Below are 15414 nucleotides of genomic sequence, written 5' to 3'. Positions count from 1 at the left end.
ATAAATGACGACACACACTTGTTAATCTTTCTGGGATTGTATCTTCGAACTCAGCTATTTCAGAAATGTCTGGAAGGGAGATTAACCTTGTGATTTCAGACCTGACTGCCTAGATGAAATCATCATAATCCTATTATAAACACTTCCTGCTCCCTTGGCTCCTGAAAAGAAAAGAATGAGATACTAGAAACAGGGATAAAACTCTGATGGTGAATACAGGTAAGCTCTGCTATCAACAAGTCTGGTGCATCAAATTGGGAAGAAGGTGAAAACACACCAGTAAACGTGAGTAAGAGAAAAACCTGGAGGACAGTGGACTCAAGGCACTGATGTGCTGATGAACCAAGTTACAAAGAGCAAAGGAAACCCTGATCTGTGGCATTTTACCAATCTCCAAGGTGAAAACATTACCCCACCTTGGCCAGTTTCAAGCTACCAAGGTGACATCACTGCAGAGCTGGAAGATTCCGCCACAACTGGCTACCACAGGGCGGTACTGGCATCCCTCAATAAGGGAAGATGTAATAAGGAGGTCCCACATCAAGAGAAAAGGATGTTTAGGAGTTATGAATGAAGACTAAAGAAAGACTGTGGAGTTTCCAGAGGACTCTAGGGAGAAGGGTGTTGAAGAACTATGAGCAAAGGACTCAGGTTAAACAAAGGGTGAGTGCCCCTCACTTTATCCCCAGGTTGCACACAGACCCTTTGCTGATCTGCACTTCCTGTCTCCTTCCCACCTTCACACTTCCCCTCTATTCTGTGAACCAAATTAACTTTCTCATCGAGCCTTTTGCTGTTAGAGGGATTATCCTAGAGTCGGAGGTCTGTGCTGCAGTGGTTCATTCTCACAGGGGTCTACACGATCTTCATGGTGTCCAGCACACAGACGCAAAGATGAGGATCCTTGCCCCAGGAAGACTCCCCTCTGTGTTCTGATTGCTCAGATGACCATTTTCTTTCCTCATGGTTCCCTGATACCAGATCTGGCCAACGGCCCAAGCCTACGTGTCCCCTTCCCAGACATGGCTGCAGGCCAGCCCCTCCCTTAAACCCATACTGCCATTCCCTGGGCGAGCTGGTTTCCATGTCACCATGGGGGTGTACTTTGAGAATCTTAAATGCTGGATTCTTCATCTTATGCTTAGGTCTTTATTGGCTTTTATCTTCATTTACATTTTAAGCCACAAAAATCCTGTTGTTTCACCCCTGACACTCATACCCAATGCAACCACGGAACTCAACAGAAACACGGTTTAGTGATGTTTCTGTTCCTTGAGCCCCACTGCTCAACTCCTAAGACAAAAAAATCAATGCCAGTAATTTTTGGCCTAAGACAAAAAAACCAAGATCAGTAATCTTGCCCAGCAGGATCTTCTGGGCTTGAACCCAGCCAAGGAGCATTTTTACAACTCCTCCAGGGATTCTAGGGTCCACCCCTGATTACTAACAACTGCCCTGAACAAATGCTTGATAAGGGATCCTTGTCTGAGAAGGTAGAGAGAGTTGGTTGACGTACACTATGTGTGCCCCACGGAAATAGGGACGAATAAAGCAAAGGTTCAGCTCCCTGGGAGATTGTACAGAAATGGGGGAAGATGAGCCTGTAAGACAAAATGGGGACCTATTACATGGTTTTGAAAGAAGAGGAATTTAAAGTCATCTAAAAGACAGAAGATATGTTTTTGAGGCATTTCACAGTAAAAGAAGGAAGAAAAGGTAACTTAAACATAAAAAAATGCACAGAATAACAGTTATTTTGAGATAGGGCACATCTACCAATCCTTGAAAGCATGAGAAAGCCTGTTTCAGGATCCCCTTGTGGTGAAATAGGTTAAGGATCTGGCATTGTCACCACAGTGGCTCAGGTTGTGGGTGTAACCAAAAAGGAATGCCTGTTTCATAGCCATGGGGACAAGCGTAGGCCAGAAGATTCTAGAGAAAGATTGAGAAAGCAAAGTCTTAGAAGGGGGTGGCAGAGTAAAAGGAAAGGGTAAATTTTAAAAGAATATGTCTTTCCCTAAAATCCAGGGAAGGAGTGATCAGGCAGTGATGGGTGCAGGCACCAGGCATCACTGGGGCATCTCAAGGTCTTGGGCCAAAGAGTCACAGCTCTTTGCAAAGATCAAAGGCTTTTCTTTTTTCTTTCTTTTAGGGCCCCACTGCAGTGTCTGTGACCTACACCACTGCAGCTTGCAGCTTGCAGCAGTGCTGGATCCTCAACCCACTGAGCGAGGCCAGGATTGAACCTGAATCCCCATAGACACTGGTCCTGTTCCTAACCCGCTCAGCCACAACAGGAACTCCTATCCAAGGCTTTTAACAACAGTTGGGTGAATCAAAAAAGCATCCAAGGCTCTGCTTTGTGGCCTCCTGGAACCTTAGGTCTCCTGCCCCCTGCAGGCTGGTCCTCTCACCTGGGGCGCTCCATCTGAGGATCTCTTCCTCCTTCATCCATGGTTCCTGCCCCTGCTCCAGCCTGGAGATCACAGCTGGCTTGGTGACTTGGCAGCCTGTTCACAAGAAATAGTCACAGAATTTAGACTGAGCCAGCTGGGCCCCCCAAGGACGGATCGGCCCGTACAGCAAACATTTACATCTCAGCCAAACAAAGGCTGTTTCACTCGGGAGGAAAATTCTGAAATAACGCAAATGAGATGAGGAGAAGACGTGTTGACGACTGAAAGCCCAGGCCAAACATTTTTAGTACTTAAGGGGTTTACATAACTGAGAAAAGAAAGGGGCTCAGACTTAAGTGGGGGGGGAGACAGGAAGACTTCCTCACCCACGGAGACCAGGTGGCTGTAGTTCTCCAGCATCACCTCCCGGTACAGGGTCCTCTGTGCAGAGTCCAGCTGCTGCCATTCCTTACGGGTGAAGCCCACAGCCACGTCTTTGAATGACAGTGACCCCTGGAACAGCACAGTCCTGATTAATCTGGAGTGCCTGGCACAGAGTATTATGGCAAAGGTGTAGAGGAGATGGATCTTACCACCTTTGGAGGTCAGGTTTCCCCATGTTAAGTTATATAGGAAGCTTAGCATGCCCCTAACTTTGTACGACATTTTGTGGGAGAGAAAAAAAAAAAGATGATTAGAAAATATCTCAATTCTGGATCTCCATCCATCCACCCATCCATCCATCCACTCAGTGAGCAAGGATCTATGGAAGACCAGATATGCGACTGGCATTGGGCATGGTGCTTGGGGTTGAAGGGCCACGTTGCTCCTGTTCTCAGGCGCCGTCGTCTGGGGGAGTGAGATGAACGTACAAGACTCAGGTATGGTCACGTGAGACTGAAGGCCGTGATGGAAGGACACTTGAGTACAGAATGGACACGAAGAAGACAGCAGTCACATTCAGTGTCCTGATGTCAAGTTACGCGTGCCTGGAGGTTGGGTTGGAGCAGAATCATGGTAAGTGTGTTCTGATAGTGGAAGGCTGTCTCTGTCGAGAGGCATGGCATGAGCAAAGGCAAGGAGTCACAGGGACATCTGGTAGGAGGGGCACATAGTTAGGAATGACAGGATCGCGTGTAAGGGGTGTGGGTGAGAGGGGAAGGGAAAGCAGAGAGGTGGGGAGAGAGAGAAGGAAAGAGGGAGGGAGAATGGGAGAGGGAGTGGGGTAGAAATCAGATCTCGGGACAAACGAAGGTGGTTTTTTTTGTTGTTTTTGTTTTTTTTCTCCTACAGGCAACACAGACGCCGTCACGGGATTTGGGGAGGGGGCTACGAAAGACTATCTGTAGAGCATCACTTGTATCAAGGCGATGGGACTCACTGGGAGGGAGAGACTAAAGTTCAGGTGCGTTGTGATCGCCCACACAAGATACGGGGAAAACGAAGGGGTGACAAGAGAAAAGCAAAGCAAGGAGTCCACATATTGAGAATGGGGCTTGGCTCCCCCCTCCCTTGGCCCTCCTCTTCTCCTCTCTGCATGCACTGAGGACCGAAATCACAATTCTCATTTATACAGAGTACTGTTAACATGTATGTAATGTTAGTGTGAACATCCTTTTAAACACTGGTTTAGAAGTTAAAGGCAAACGTTTTAACAGTACGTATAATCACAGATGTGTTCATGGAAACACTATGAAAGGAAGTACAATCTGTCATAAGCAACGAAGGGGGGAGGGAGTAAAGTGTAGTTTCTGTGTGTGACTGAATTTAAGTGGCGGTCAGGTTAACATAGGGGGTTGGATTCAACGCAGGCCTCATGGTAACCACAACCTAAATCGATGGTAGATGTACAAAAATTTAAAAATTATCAAAAATATATCACTACCAGAGTTCCCATCGTGGCGCAGTGGAAACGAATCCAACTAGGAACCATGAGGTTGTGGGTTCGATCCCTGGCCCTGCTCAGTGGGTTAAAGATCTAGCGTTGCTGTGGTGTAGGTCACAGACACTGCTCGGGTCTGGTGTTGCTGTGGTGTAGGTCGGCAGCCACAGCTCCAATTAGACCCCTTGCCTGGGAATCTCCATACACCATGGGTGTGGCCCTACAAAGACAAAAGACAAAAAAAAAAAAATATATATATATATATATATATCACTACCAAAAAATCTTCAAACCACAGCAAAGATAACAGTAGAGGAAAAGACAAATGAGAGAACAACAAAACAGAAAGCAGTTAACAAAATACCAACAGTAAGTCCTTACCCATCAATAATTACCTTAAATATAGATGAACTAAACTCCCCAAGTTGAAACCTATACTCTGGCTAAATGGATAAAAAAGCAGGACCCAACTATTTGCTGTCTGCAAAAGACTCGCTTTATTTTTTATTTTTTAATTTTTTTTTGTCTTTTTAGGGCCACCCCCACAGCATATGGAAGTTCCCAGGCGAGGGGTCAGATCAGAGCTGCAGCTGCCAGCCTACACCCCAGCCACAGTACTCAGGATCCAAGCCTCATCTATAACCTACACCACAGTTCACAGCAACGCCGGATCCTTAACCCATGGAGTGAGGCCAGGGATCGATCCTGTGTCCTCATGGATGCTAGTTGGGTTCGTTACCCTTGAGCCATGACGGGAACTCCAAGAGACTCACTTTATATTTAAGGGCTCATACTGAATGAAAGTGAAGGGATAGAGAAAGCTATTCCATGCATGCAAATGTTAATCAAAAGAGAGCTAGTCTGGCTATACTTTTATCAGATAAAATATACTTTAAGTCAAAAAATGTCACAAGATGGAGTTCCTGCTGTGGCACAATGGGATCAGGGGTATCTTGGGAGTGCTGGGATGCAGGTTTGAACCCAGACCCAGCACAGTGGGTTAAGAATCCAGCATTGCTGCAGCTGTGGCTTAGGTTCCAACTACTGCTCGGATCTGATCCCTGGTCTGGGAACTCCACGTGCCTCAGGTAGTCAAAAAAAGAAAATGTTACAAGAGACAAAGCCATTATATAATTATAAAAGGATCCATTCAACAGGAAGATAAACAATTATATATCACCCACCATCAAAGCACCTAAGTATACAGCAAACACAAATCAGAAGAGAGAAACAGCAGTACAATGGTAGCAGCAGATTTAAATGCTCCAGATTCAATAATGGATCATCCAGAGAGAAAACCAGTAAGAGCAGAGGTGAACAACACTACTGACCAAATAGCCCTGCAAGATATATACGGAACATCCCCCCCAACAGCAGCATATTACTCATTCTTAAGAGCACACAGAATGCTCTGCAGAATAGATCATATTTCAGGTCACGAAAACAAATTTTAAGAAACCTAAGAAGACAAATTATTCACAAAGCTAGAAATCAATAATAGCAATGAATTGGGGGAAGTTTTTAAATACATGAAAATTAAACAACCACACTCTGAAATACCACTGGGTCAAAGAAATCAAAGAGGAAATGAGACAATATCTCAAGATAAATGAAAATGAAAACACAATAAACCAAAACTTATATGAGATGCAGCAAAAGCTGTACAAAGGGGTGAGAGTATAGCAATAAAACACCTATATTAAAAAAAAAAGCTATCAAATAAACAATATAACTTTGCACCTTTTGAAAAAGAACAAACTTGTAGCATAGTGAGCTAAAGATCTGGCATTGGCACTGCAGTGGCTTGGGACACTGCTGTGTCATGGGTTCAACCCCTAGCCCAGAAACTTCCACATGCTGTGGACTTGGCCAAAAAAAAAAGAACAAGCTAAGCCCAAATTAGCATGTTTTTTGAAAAATGTAAAATTGATAAACCCTTAGCTAGACTAAGGGGAAAGGAGAAGAATGGACTATATAAAATCAGAAAGGAAAGAGGAAACATTACAGCTTATGCCACAGAAATGAAAAAGATCTTAATGACTACTGTGAAAATGATGCACTGGAGTTCCTGCTGTGGCACAGTGGGTTAGGAATCCAACTGCAATGGCTCAAGTCACAGGTGAGAATTGGATGTGATCCCTAGCCCAGGAACTTCCATATGCTGCAGGTGTGATCATTAAAAACAAACCCGTACAATTATACATCAATGTGGAGTTCCCGTCGTGGCGCAGTGGTTAACGAATCCGACTAGGAACCATGAGGATGCAGGGTCGATCCCTGGTCTCGCTCAGTGAGTTAAGGATCTGGCGCTGCCGTGAGCTGTGGTGTGGGTCGCAGACGCAGCTCGGATCTGACATTGCTGTGGCTGTGGCGTAGGCCGGTGGCTGCAGCTCTGATTAGACCCCTAGCCTGGGAACCTCCATATGCCACAGGAGCAGCTCAAGAAAAGACAAAAAAAAAAAAATTATACATCAACAAGTTGGACAACCTAGAAGAAATGGATACATTTCTTAAAAAAAAAAAACCTACTGATGCCAAATCAAGAAGAAATAGGACTTCCCGTGTGACTTGCAGCATAACTACTCGCATTGCTTCTACAGTGGCTGTAGCTCAACCCCTAGCTCTGGAACTTCCATGTGCCGCAGGTGCAGCCACTTTTTTTTTTTTTTTTTTAAAGGAAAGAAAAAATAGGAAAATAAAAGGAAATGGGAGACCTAAACAGATTAGTAACAAAGCGAATGAAGAAATAATCATAAAACTGTCGACAAAGAAAAGCCCAGGACCTCCAAAAACTGAAGGAAGAACTAATACCAATCCTTAAATTCTTCCAAAAAACGAAAGAGGGAACACTTCCAAATTCATTCTATGAGGCCGGCATCACCCTGATCCAAAACCAAAGACACCACAAGAAAACTCAGGCCAATATCCTAATAAATACAGATGCGGAAATCCTCAACAGAATACTAACACATCAAATTTAATAGCACATTAAAAGAATCATACACCACAACCAAGTAGGACTTATCCCCAGGAAGCAAGGATGGTTTAGCATATGAAAATCAGTGTTATCTACCACACTAACAGAATGAAGGATAAAAATCACATAATCATCTCAACAGATGCACAAAAGCATCTGACAAAATTCAACACCTTTTATGATAAAAACTCTCAACAAATTAAGTATAGAAGGAACTTAATACAGTAAAGTTCATTTATGAAGAGCCCACAGCTAAAATCCTACTCAGTGGTGAAAAGCTGAAAGCTTTCCCTCCAAGTTCTGGAACAGGGCAAGGATAACCAGTCTTGCCTCTCCTTTTCAACACAGTACTGGAAGTCCGGCCAGAGCAATTAAACAAGAAAAAGAAATAAAAGGCATCCACATTAGGAAAGAGGAAATAAATGTATCTTGGTTTGCAGATGTTATCCTATCGAGTGCAGGATCTCAGATCTGTGTTCCCATTTCACTGCAGCATCATTCAGAGTAACCAGCAGATAGAAGCCACCTACGTGTCCATCAGTGGGTGACTGGGTAAAGAAAATGTGGTGTACAATGGAAGATTATTCAGTCCCAGCCACCATTTCTGACAACATAAATAGACCTGGAGGACATTAAGCTATGGGGGAAACAAGCCAACAAAGGATAAATCCTGCACGATCTCACTTTTAAGAGGAATCTAAACTCATCCAACTTGGAGTTCCTGTTGTGGCTCAGCAGTAACAAACCCGGCCAGTATCCATGAAGATGTGGGATCCATCCCTGGCCTTGCTTAGTGGGTTGAGCATCTGGCGTTGCCATGAGCTGCAGACGTGGCTCACATCTGGCATTACTGTGGCTGTGACATAGGCTGGCAGCTGCAGCTCCAGTTCAGCCCCTAGCCTGGGAACTTCCATATGCCGCACCTGTAGTTCTAAAAAAAAAGATGAAAAATAAATTTTAAAAATAGTCAAATTCATAGAACTAGAGTAGCATGGTAGTTCCCAGGGGCTGGGAGGATGGGAAAATGGGGACGTGGTGGTCCAGGGAGTCCCAGTTTCAGTTATGGAAGATGAATAAATTCTGGAGACTGCTGTGCAGCATGGTACCTATATTTCACACTACAGGACTGTGTACCTAAAAACTCGCTGAGAGTAGATTTACGTTAAATGCTCCTGCCACAGAAGAAAAGTTATAAAGAGGAAGGAAATTTTTGGAAGCAATGGGTAAGTTTATGGCCTTGACTGTGCCAACAGTCTCAAGGGTGTACATTTTTCTGTAAATTCATCCAGTTGTGTACATTAAATATGTACATATTTGTATGTCAATCACACCTCAAAGTGGCTTTAAAATTTTTTCTAGTAGTCACTTTTTTTAGACAGTAAAAAAAAAATGAATTTTAATTAACCTAAGCTATACAAAATATCAAACATGTCTTTTTAAAAATCACTGGTATATTTTTCATTCTTTATCATACACATCTTCAAAACCTGGTATTTTCCACTTAAGGGAGCGAACCCACACTGCAGCTGTGACCTGAGCCACGGCAATGACAACACTGGATCCTTAACCCACTGCACCACCAAGGGAACTCTCAGACACTGTAGTTTCGACTTCACTTTGGTGAAATGTAGTCCTATTAAAGTTGTGATACCAAAAAAATACTTTACTGTTTTAAAATTTAAATAGAGTTTCTGCTGTGGCGCAACAGGCTCTGTAATGTCTCTGCAGTGCCAGGGTGCAGGTCCGATCCCTGGCCTTGGTACAATGGGTTAAAGGATCCTGTGTTGCCGCAGGTTCGGCACTGAGGTTGCCACTGTGGCTCAGATCCGATCTCTGGCCCTGGAACTCCACATGCTACAGGGTGGCTAAAAAAAAAGAAGAAGTAAATAAAATTTACATGTAATTTAAAAATTCAGATCCACGGTCATACTAACCCCACTTCAGACACTCGGTATCTACCTGCGGCTAATGGCTACCACAATGGACAATGCGAGTCTAGACTGCACACCTGCTACTGGACTCCTCTGAGGAGGATTTGCTCTTGGTAGCTAAAACTGTCCAGTTCTCTGAGCATCTGTCTGTCTACATTCCGATCCCAAATCCACCACCTAAGGGATGTTAGTATCTGTAGCCTCAGTTTGTCCATCTGTAAAATGGGGGAGGGGTTAGTGAGAATACCCCTCTCTCAGGTTCCTTCATGAAATGATGTATGAAAAACACAGAGACCAGCACATTAAGTGCTCAACAGAGAGTGTTAGAAGTTTTATTGTCAGTATCATCGCACGTAGCCCTGACAGGATGTTCCCAGTAAGACTTGGTTTCCCACAAAACAAGAGCGTCCCCCCAAAGACGCCAAATGAAACCTCCAGCTTCACACGTGACAGCCTCACGTCACGGTCAGGTCTCTCTACTGAGGCTGCGGAGTCACCACCCTGTTTTCAACCTCTCATGCTTGTTCTGTCCCCAGACATTAGTTGTACCAAATATCCAGACAGTCCTAGCTTCATGAAGCAGAAACTCCAAGACAGTCCCTTCAGGAGTTCCCATCGTGGCTCAGTGGTTAATGAACCTGATTAGCATCCATGAGGATTGGGGTTCATCCCTGGCCTCACTCAGTGGGTTAAGGATCTGGTGTTGCTGTGAGCTGTGGTGTAGGTTGCTGATGCTGCTCAGATCCCGAGTTGCTGTGGTGTAGGCCAGTGGCTACAGCTCCGATTCGATCTCTAGCCTTGGAACCTCCATATGCCAAAGATGCGGCCCTAAAAAGACCAAAAAAAAAAAAAAAAAAAACCACCCCAGGTCCCTAAACCTCAAACTAACTCAACATTGTAAATCAACTACACTTCAATTAAAATAAACAGGCCTGTAGAAAGAGCATCCTGCAGCAAAACTTGCCGGAGGGGGAGTCCCTGAGCTAGAAATTGCGAGCCTGCGAAGGCTCATCTTCCTGGAGTGAGCAGCAGTCGTGTTTATCCACCAGGTCGCATCTTCCTCGGAGACGGATATCCTCCTTGCCCCCTACCCCAAGCACGATGTGCTCCTGGGAGCTCCTGCTGCAGACCCAACCCCTCTGCCCTCAGCCCTTGAGCTGAGCTGGACCAACTGCAGTCTTTCCCAAGGATCTTTCCTACAGGAGGAGACCTGGCCCCATTCTATGGCAAAACTTGTAAACATGCGACGTAGGCGCTGAGAGCCGGCCCTTTTCCAGCCACGTGGAGGAAGCCGGTATGAGAAAAGGCATCACGGAAACAGAGACAAGGGAACAAGAGAGACTCCTGGGTTCCTGGAAGTCACCCTCCCCGTCCCAGCGGCACGCCCGCTCTTCCCACAGTTCGGGGTGCTGCCTAGATGCTGTCTTCGTCCTAAACTAGCTCTCGCTGGGTCGGGGGCTTTTCTGAGTTCCAGGATCCCGCGCAGGGCACTGCATGTTCCTGCATCCCGGGAGGCGGGGGTAAAGAGGGAGGCCCTCGAGGAACAGAGGCATTTGAGAATGACCAGCGGACAGGAAACAACAATGCCATGTCGAAAGCATGATGACCAGTGAGAAAGGACCAGTGGAGGCCAAGGCAGAGGGCTGAGGTCTAAGGCGAGGAGCGAGGAGGCAGGGGAGCTTGGACCGTCCTCCCTTCCGCCCCTGCCAAAGCGTGAGGCTTTGAGTTGAAGCTCCATCGGTGTCAAAAATTACGAACAAGTTTGAAAAGCACACCATTCATTCGTTCCTCTAGATAATGCGGTGTTTTTTTTTATCTAGGTCAGCGTGAGCCGTAACAAAGCTGTTTATGGAGACGCGAGTATTCTGATTCCCCAAACAACTGTAATCACACATCTCTGCACTGGTACAATACCCAGTGTCTACTGGGGAAAAAAAAAAAAGTCACAGGAGATTGATTTGCTGTTGCATTTATTTGAATGTTGTTATTATCAAGGAAAGGCCACACTCACCTGCCTTCTCCGTCTCACGTATGAAGACCTCTCACAGAAACGTCTAAATACCTGAACAAGCTGTATTTCCCCTGAGAAGGCGCTGCGCTTGTCCCAGACAACGCAAGTCAGGTATGGCATGGCATCTGTCTTTTTCAAGTGCCAGACAGGTCAGACATACATTCAAAGGGCAGGTGTTAACACCAGCAGCCTCTGTGGGGCACCGACCCTGCCCTTCCCATGGCCTTAATCGTCCCGTTTTCACTGATCCCGATTTTGTGTGCATTGTGTCTTATGGGATGAATGCCTAGAAGCATCCTGACATCCATGGTGAAACAAAAAAGTGCAGTTTAAAGAAAGGCCACACTCACCTGGCTCATGGTCCTTCCTTGCTGGTCTGGGAGAAGCAGACACCTGTGGAGGCAGAGATGGGGGCAGGGGGAGGAGAGGACGTGAGAGCCCGCGCTTGCCTCCAGCCTCAGAATCAACCGCTGTTAACACCCCAGGCACAGGGTGGCGGGGGCTCCTCCCAAGAACCCCGTTTATCAGAGCCAAGCCCTCACCTTGGAAAGTGACGGGGACCCAACCTTGAGGCTTGAATTATTTTCCTACTTAGTGAATATCCATCGCGGCATCTCTGTCATCAGCGTGCAATTCACTACCCTTCCCACCCCTACCCAGGAGTGTAATAGAAATTTCTTCCGAAGATACAGCCACGAGTTTGGGCGAGTTTGGGCAAAGATTTAGCGGCCAAGATATTTATTTCTGTCTGAAAAAACCTGAAATCACTAAAAATATCCAACTATAGAGGGCGGGTTAGATGATTATGCCACAACCAAAGGGAAACATTATGCAGCTAACAAAAATAAGTCCACAGAAGACCATGTATGGATAGTATACTGGCGGTTGAGAAAGATGGTTGCACACCACTGGATCCAACACACACGCGTGCACACACACACATGCGCGCGCACACAGAGTAACCTCTGAAATGATGTGAGACAAAACACACGTAGTGAGCTTTGCATAGTTGGATAATGACCATTTTTAGTTTTCCCCTTTGTATTCAGATGAATTCTCTAAGCTTTTCTAGGATAGACGGGCATATCATACGTGATCATGTCTTTAAATTTTTTTTTTTTTTTTTGTCTTTTTGCCATTTCTTGGGCCGCTTCCGCAGCATATGGAGGTTCCCAGGCGAGGGGTCGAATCGGAGCTGTGGCCGCCGGCCTACGCCAGAGCCACAGCAACGCGGGATCCGAGCCGCGTCTGCAACCTACACCACAGCTCACGGCAACGCCGGATCCTTAACCCACGGAGCGAGGCCAGGGATGGAACCTGCAACCTCATGGTTCCTAGTCGGATTCGTTAACCACTGAGCCACGACGGGAACTCCATTTAAAATTTTTATTTAAAAAATATCTGTAGCCTACTAATCTTCTAACCCAAAGCTTCTCTCACCAGTCTTGCCCCTGGTGTTGAGGAAATTCATAGGAAAAGAGACACGTGCGTTCTAGAAGGCAGAGTCCATTCAATGGCACTTGGCCAAGGCCAGTGGCGGTTAATTAACCTGGGGCACTCAGGTCTGTCTGTAGATCCCGTTACGTTTTGTTTGGTCTTTGTCTCGCAGCTGCCCTCTGCCAACGGGAATTTTACGACCGACCCTCCTGGCTAAACGGTGCTGATGGCTGCCGGGCAGCATCCCGGTCTGGCTCTGCCACTTACCAAATATGGGACAAGATCTGCTGACTTCTCCTGAGCCCTCCTCCTCCTCTCCTCATTCTCCCAGGGACCAGGAACACGAAGGTTCGGGAGCAATTTTACTGTGGCTGGAAGCATCAAGTGGACCCCACACCTATCTCTCTCCTGAATAGACACGAGGTTGGTCCTAGGTCTGTTCCTACTCAGGACAGAGACACACTGGAGTTTGATCCAAGAATCTTGCAGCGACACTCAAACTCTAGAATTACAGAAACTCCATAAAGAAATCTGAGGGGTTTGGTTTTTTTTTTTAATTGGAGGCTACCTAAGTGCTTAAAAAATAAGAGATCGGTTAATAAAATTATGATACAATTAAAGCATGCCAAGCTATGAATCAACTTAAAATACTATAGAATAAATATTAGATATGGAATGATCTTCCAACAATACCGGCAAGTGAAAAAAGCAGGGTACGGAGCATATGATTCACAGATGGATAACAAGAGAATGGATGGGATTTTCCCACGTGCCTTGAAATTTTTAGCTCAAATCCCACACCCCAAATTCTCAGGCGCTTCCAGGCACACCCTAACAGATTCCTTCCTGCGGGGGAGGGAAATTACTGCAGGAGAGACGTCTACGGAAGGAGTGTACCGTGGCCCTTGCCTCTGGTCCTAGTTGGCGGTCACTCCCCTCCCAAACCAAGAGGGGGGCAGCTCAAAGACAAGTGTTTAGGGACACTGGAGGGAGCCTCAAAACAGGGAGATTGACATCTGAGGCTGGGTATATGTCCAGCTGCAGAAACTCCCCATAACTTGCCACAGGGGAGCGCTTTTGAATGTTGAGGGCAGACGGGAACCCAGAGATAGGAGCCAAGTTTACGGCTGAAGAATTTGGACGTCAGAGGCTGGCTAAGGCTTCTGTGGCAGCTGGGTGAGGAGAGGGAGCAGAAAAGGGAGCTACCTCATTGCCTGTGTTTGTTGGAACAAGGATGCTAGAGTCCTGGCGGACCCAAGGGGTTGGCGGGAAAGCCATATCACAAGGATGCTGATCAAGCAGGCTCCGGCAGGGTGGAGAAAACGGGGGGCCTGAAGGGCAGGCGGGACCCCAGAGCCCAGAGCTGGGGGGTCAGCACAGAGGTCAGCCAGAGAGCTCCTGTGGTGTCAGGGGCTGGGAACCCCCACAAAGTTGTCCTCCTACATAGTGGGCGCTAGGCAGGTGAGAGCCACAAATGACACCAAGCAGGGGGAAATTTCTATTTTTCCCTCCTCGTTACCCTGACCCTGGAGGAGAAAGGGAATATCCAATAAGAAGAAGGACAACAGATCACATGCCCTCCCTACCGGGCGGGGGCATGGGGAGGGTGGTCCCTGGATCCATGGCTCCACAGGGAGGAGGGAGAAGCTGGGAAGCGGGCATGAGAGTAACAGACGGTGGGCAAGGGAGGGGGACTCTTCTTATTACAACCTGAGTGACTGAACAGCTGTGGGGTCCCTGAGCTCTCATCCTGGAGGGGAAGGGCTAGGGGTTGAATTGTGTTCCCCAAAAAGTCAAGTCAGAGTTTTAGCTCCCTGAACCTCAGAACGTGACCTTACTTAGAAACAGGGTTTTTGCAGAGGATGAAGCTCAGATGAGGTCACCGGGGTGGACCCTCATCCACTATGACTGTGCCCTCGTGGAAAGGGGACATCTGGGCACGGAGACACAGCGACAGGGAGAAGGTCTCGGGAAGAGGAAGGCAGAGGCCGGGGTGATGCAGCAGAAACCAAGCGCTGCCGGCAAAGCTCCAGAGCTCGCAGCGGGGCCAGGGACAGGTCCTCCCGCCCGGCCACTGAAGGAGCAGAGCCCGCCGACACCCCGGTCTCAGACTTCCCGCCTCCCCAGCGGTGTGAGCTTCCGCCTCTGTCGGGTAAACCGCTCAGTGTGTGGTGCTGGGTGACGGCGGCCCCAGGAAGGCTGACCCAGCCGCGCGGATCAGAACCTCTGCCCTGGGACCCGCTACTCCATGTCCTGCTTCATGGAATGGGTTTTTATTGACATGTAAAGAAAAACTCCTATAGAAAACACGCAAAATGTTAACAACGTTACCTTTGCACGGTAGGATTTGTTTTTACATGTGCTAATTTCTTAAACAATAAACGTGCTCATTGTTTCATACTTAAATAGTTCAGAAAAATATACATATATCATCTTACTGGGTTCTCTCTCCATGACCTCCTATCAAGATCCTGCCCCTGGAGGAGAGGAAATCCGGGAGAAGCTCGGAGGGGGTGGAGGAGGGGAGGGGCGGGGCTTAGCGGTGAGGGCCCCGCCCCGCCTCCTCGGACGGGAGCCCTGGGGGGTAGTGCTGGCTCGGCGCGCGCGAGCTGGGTGGCTCGGAGCGCCTCTCTCACGCCCATTTTCTTTCGTCTTTAACGGAGAAGGAAAAACGAGATACTCTTAGGTTAAGAACGCAACTTCTGGGCCTTGACTCAGCTACGGGGGGTGGGGGGGCTACATGTCGCTGGAAGTCACACGTGGCGGGGACGGTGGGGTGG

At 47.1% G+C, this 15414-nt stretch overlaps 2 protein-coding genes across 43 annotated transcripts in view; one reads left to right on the top strand and one right to left on the bottom strand.

Annotated features, from left to right (window-relative positions):
* The window catches only part of OR10AH1 (olfactory receptor family 10 subfamily AH member 1), a 36527-nt gene extending 32275 nt beyond the window's left edge, over nucleotides 1–4252 (top strand). The window contains exons 8-11 of the transcript XR_014839974.1: nucleotides 55–219; nucleotides 399–663; nucleotides 2153–3413; nucleotides 3690–4252. The gene's annotated coding sequence lies outside the window, so the exon portion shown is untranslated. The remainder of the gene's footprint in view (nucleotides 1–54; nucleotides 220–398; nucleotides 664–2152; nucleotides 3414–3689) is intronic.
* The window catches only part of LOC100520903 (zinc finger protein 567-like), a 40456-nt gene that overhangs the window by 4245 nt on the left and 20797 nt on the right, over nucleotides 1–15414 (bottom strand). For 8 of the 42 annotated variants that reach the window (XM_085016369.1, XM_085016374.1, XM_085016370.1 and 5 more), the window contains exons 3-5: nucleotides 11548–11590; nucleotides 2783–2909; nucleotides 2415–2510 (exon numbers count right to left, since the gene is read on the bottom strand). In XM_085016369.1, coding sequence (XP_084872495.1) covers nucleotides 2415–2510; nucleotides 2783–2909; nucleotides 11548–11556 — 232 coding nt within the window. In that variant the 5' untranslated portion in view covers nucleotides 11557–11590. Of the gene's footprint in view, nucleotides 1–2414; nucleotides 2511–2782; nucleotides 3189–11547; nucleotides 11772–12901; nucleotides 13692–13965; nucleotides 15287–15414 lie in introns of those variants that run through there. The other 34 variants (XM_085016377.1, XM_085016375.1, XM_021086064.2 and 31 more) reach the window with 13 other exon arrangements.

Source organism: Sus scrofa, chromosome 3 (genome assembly GCF_054392235.1).
Source record: "Sus scrofa isolate SSC_HxYL_T2T_F1_AM1 chromosome 3, Sscrofa_HxYL_maternal_Yorkshire_Landrace_v2.0, whole genome shotgun sequence".
Classification (NCBI taxonomy): Eukaryota; Metazoa; Chordata; class Mammalia; order Artiodactyla; family Suidae; genus Sus; species Sus scrofa.
The sequence above is the reverse complement of the archived record's forward strand: the minus strand, read 5'-3'. Positions and strand labels throughout refer to the sequence as shown.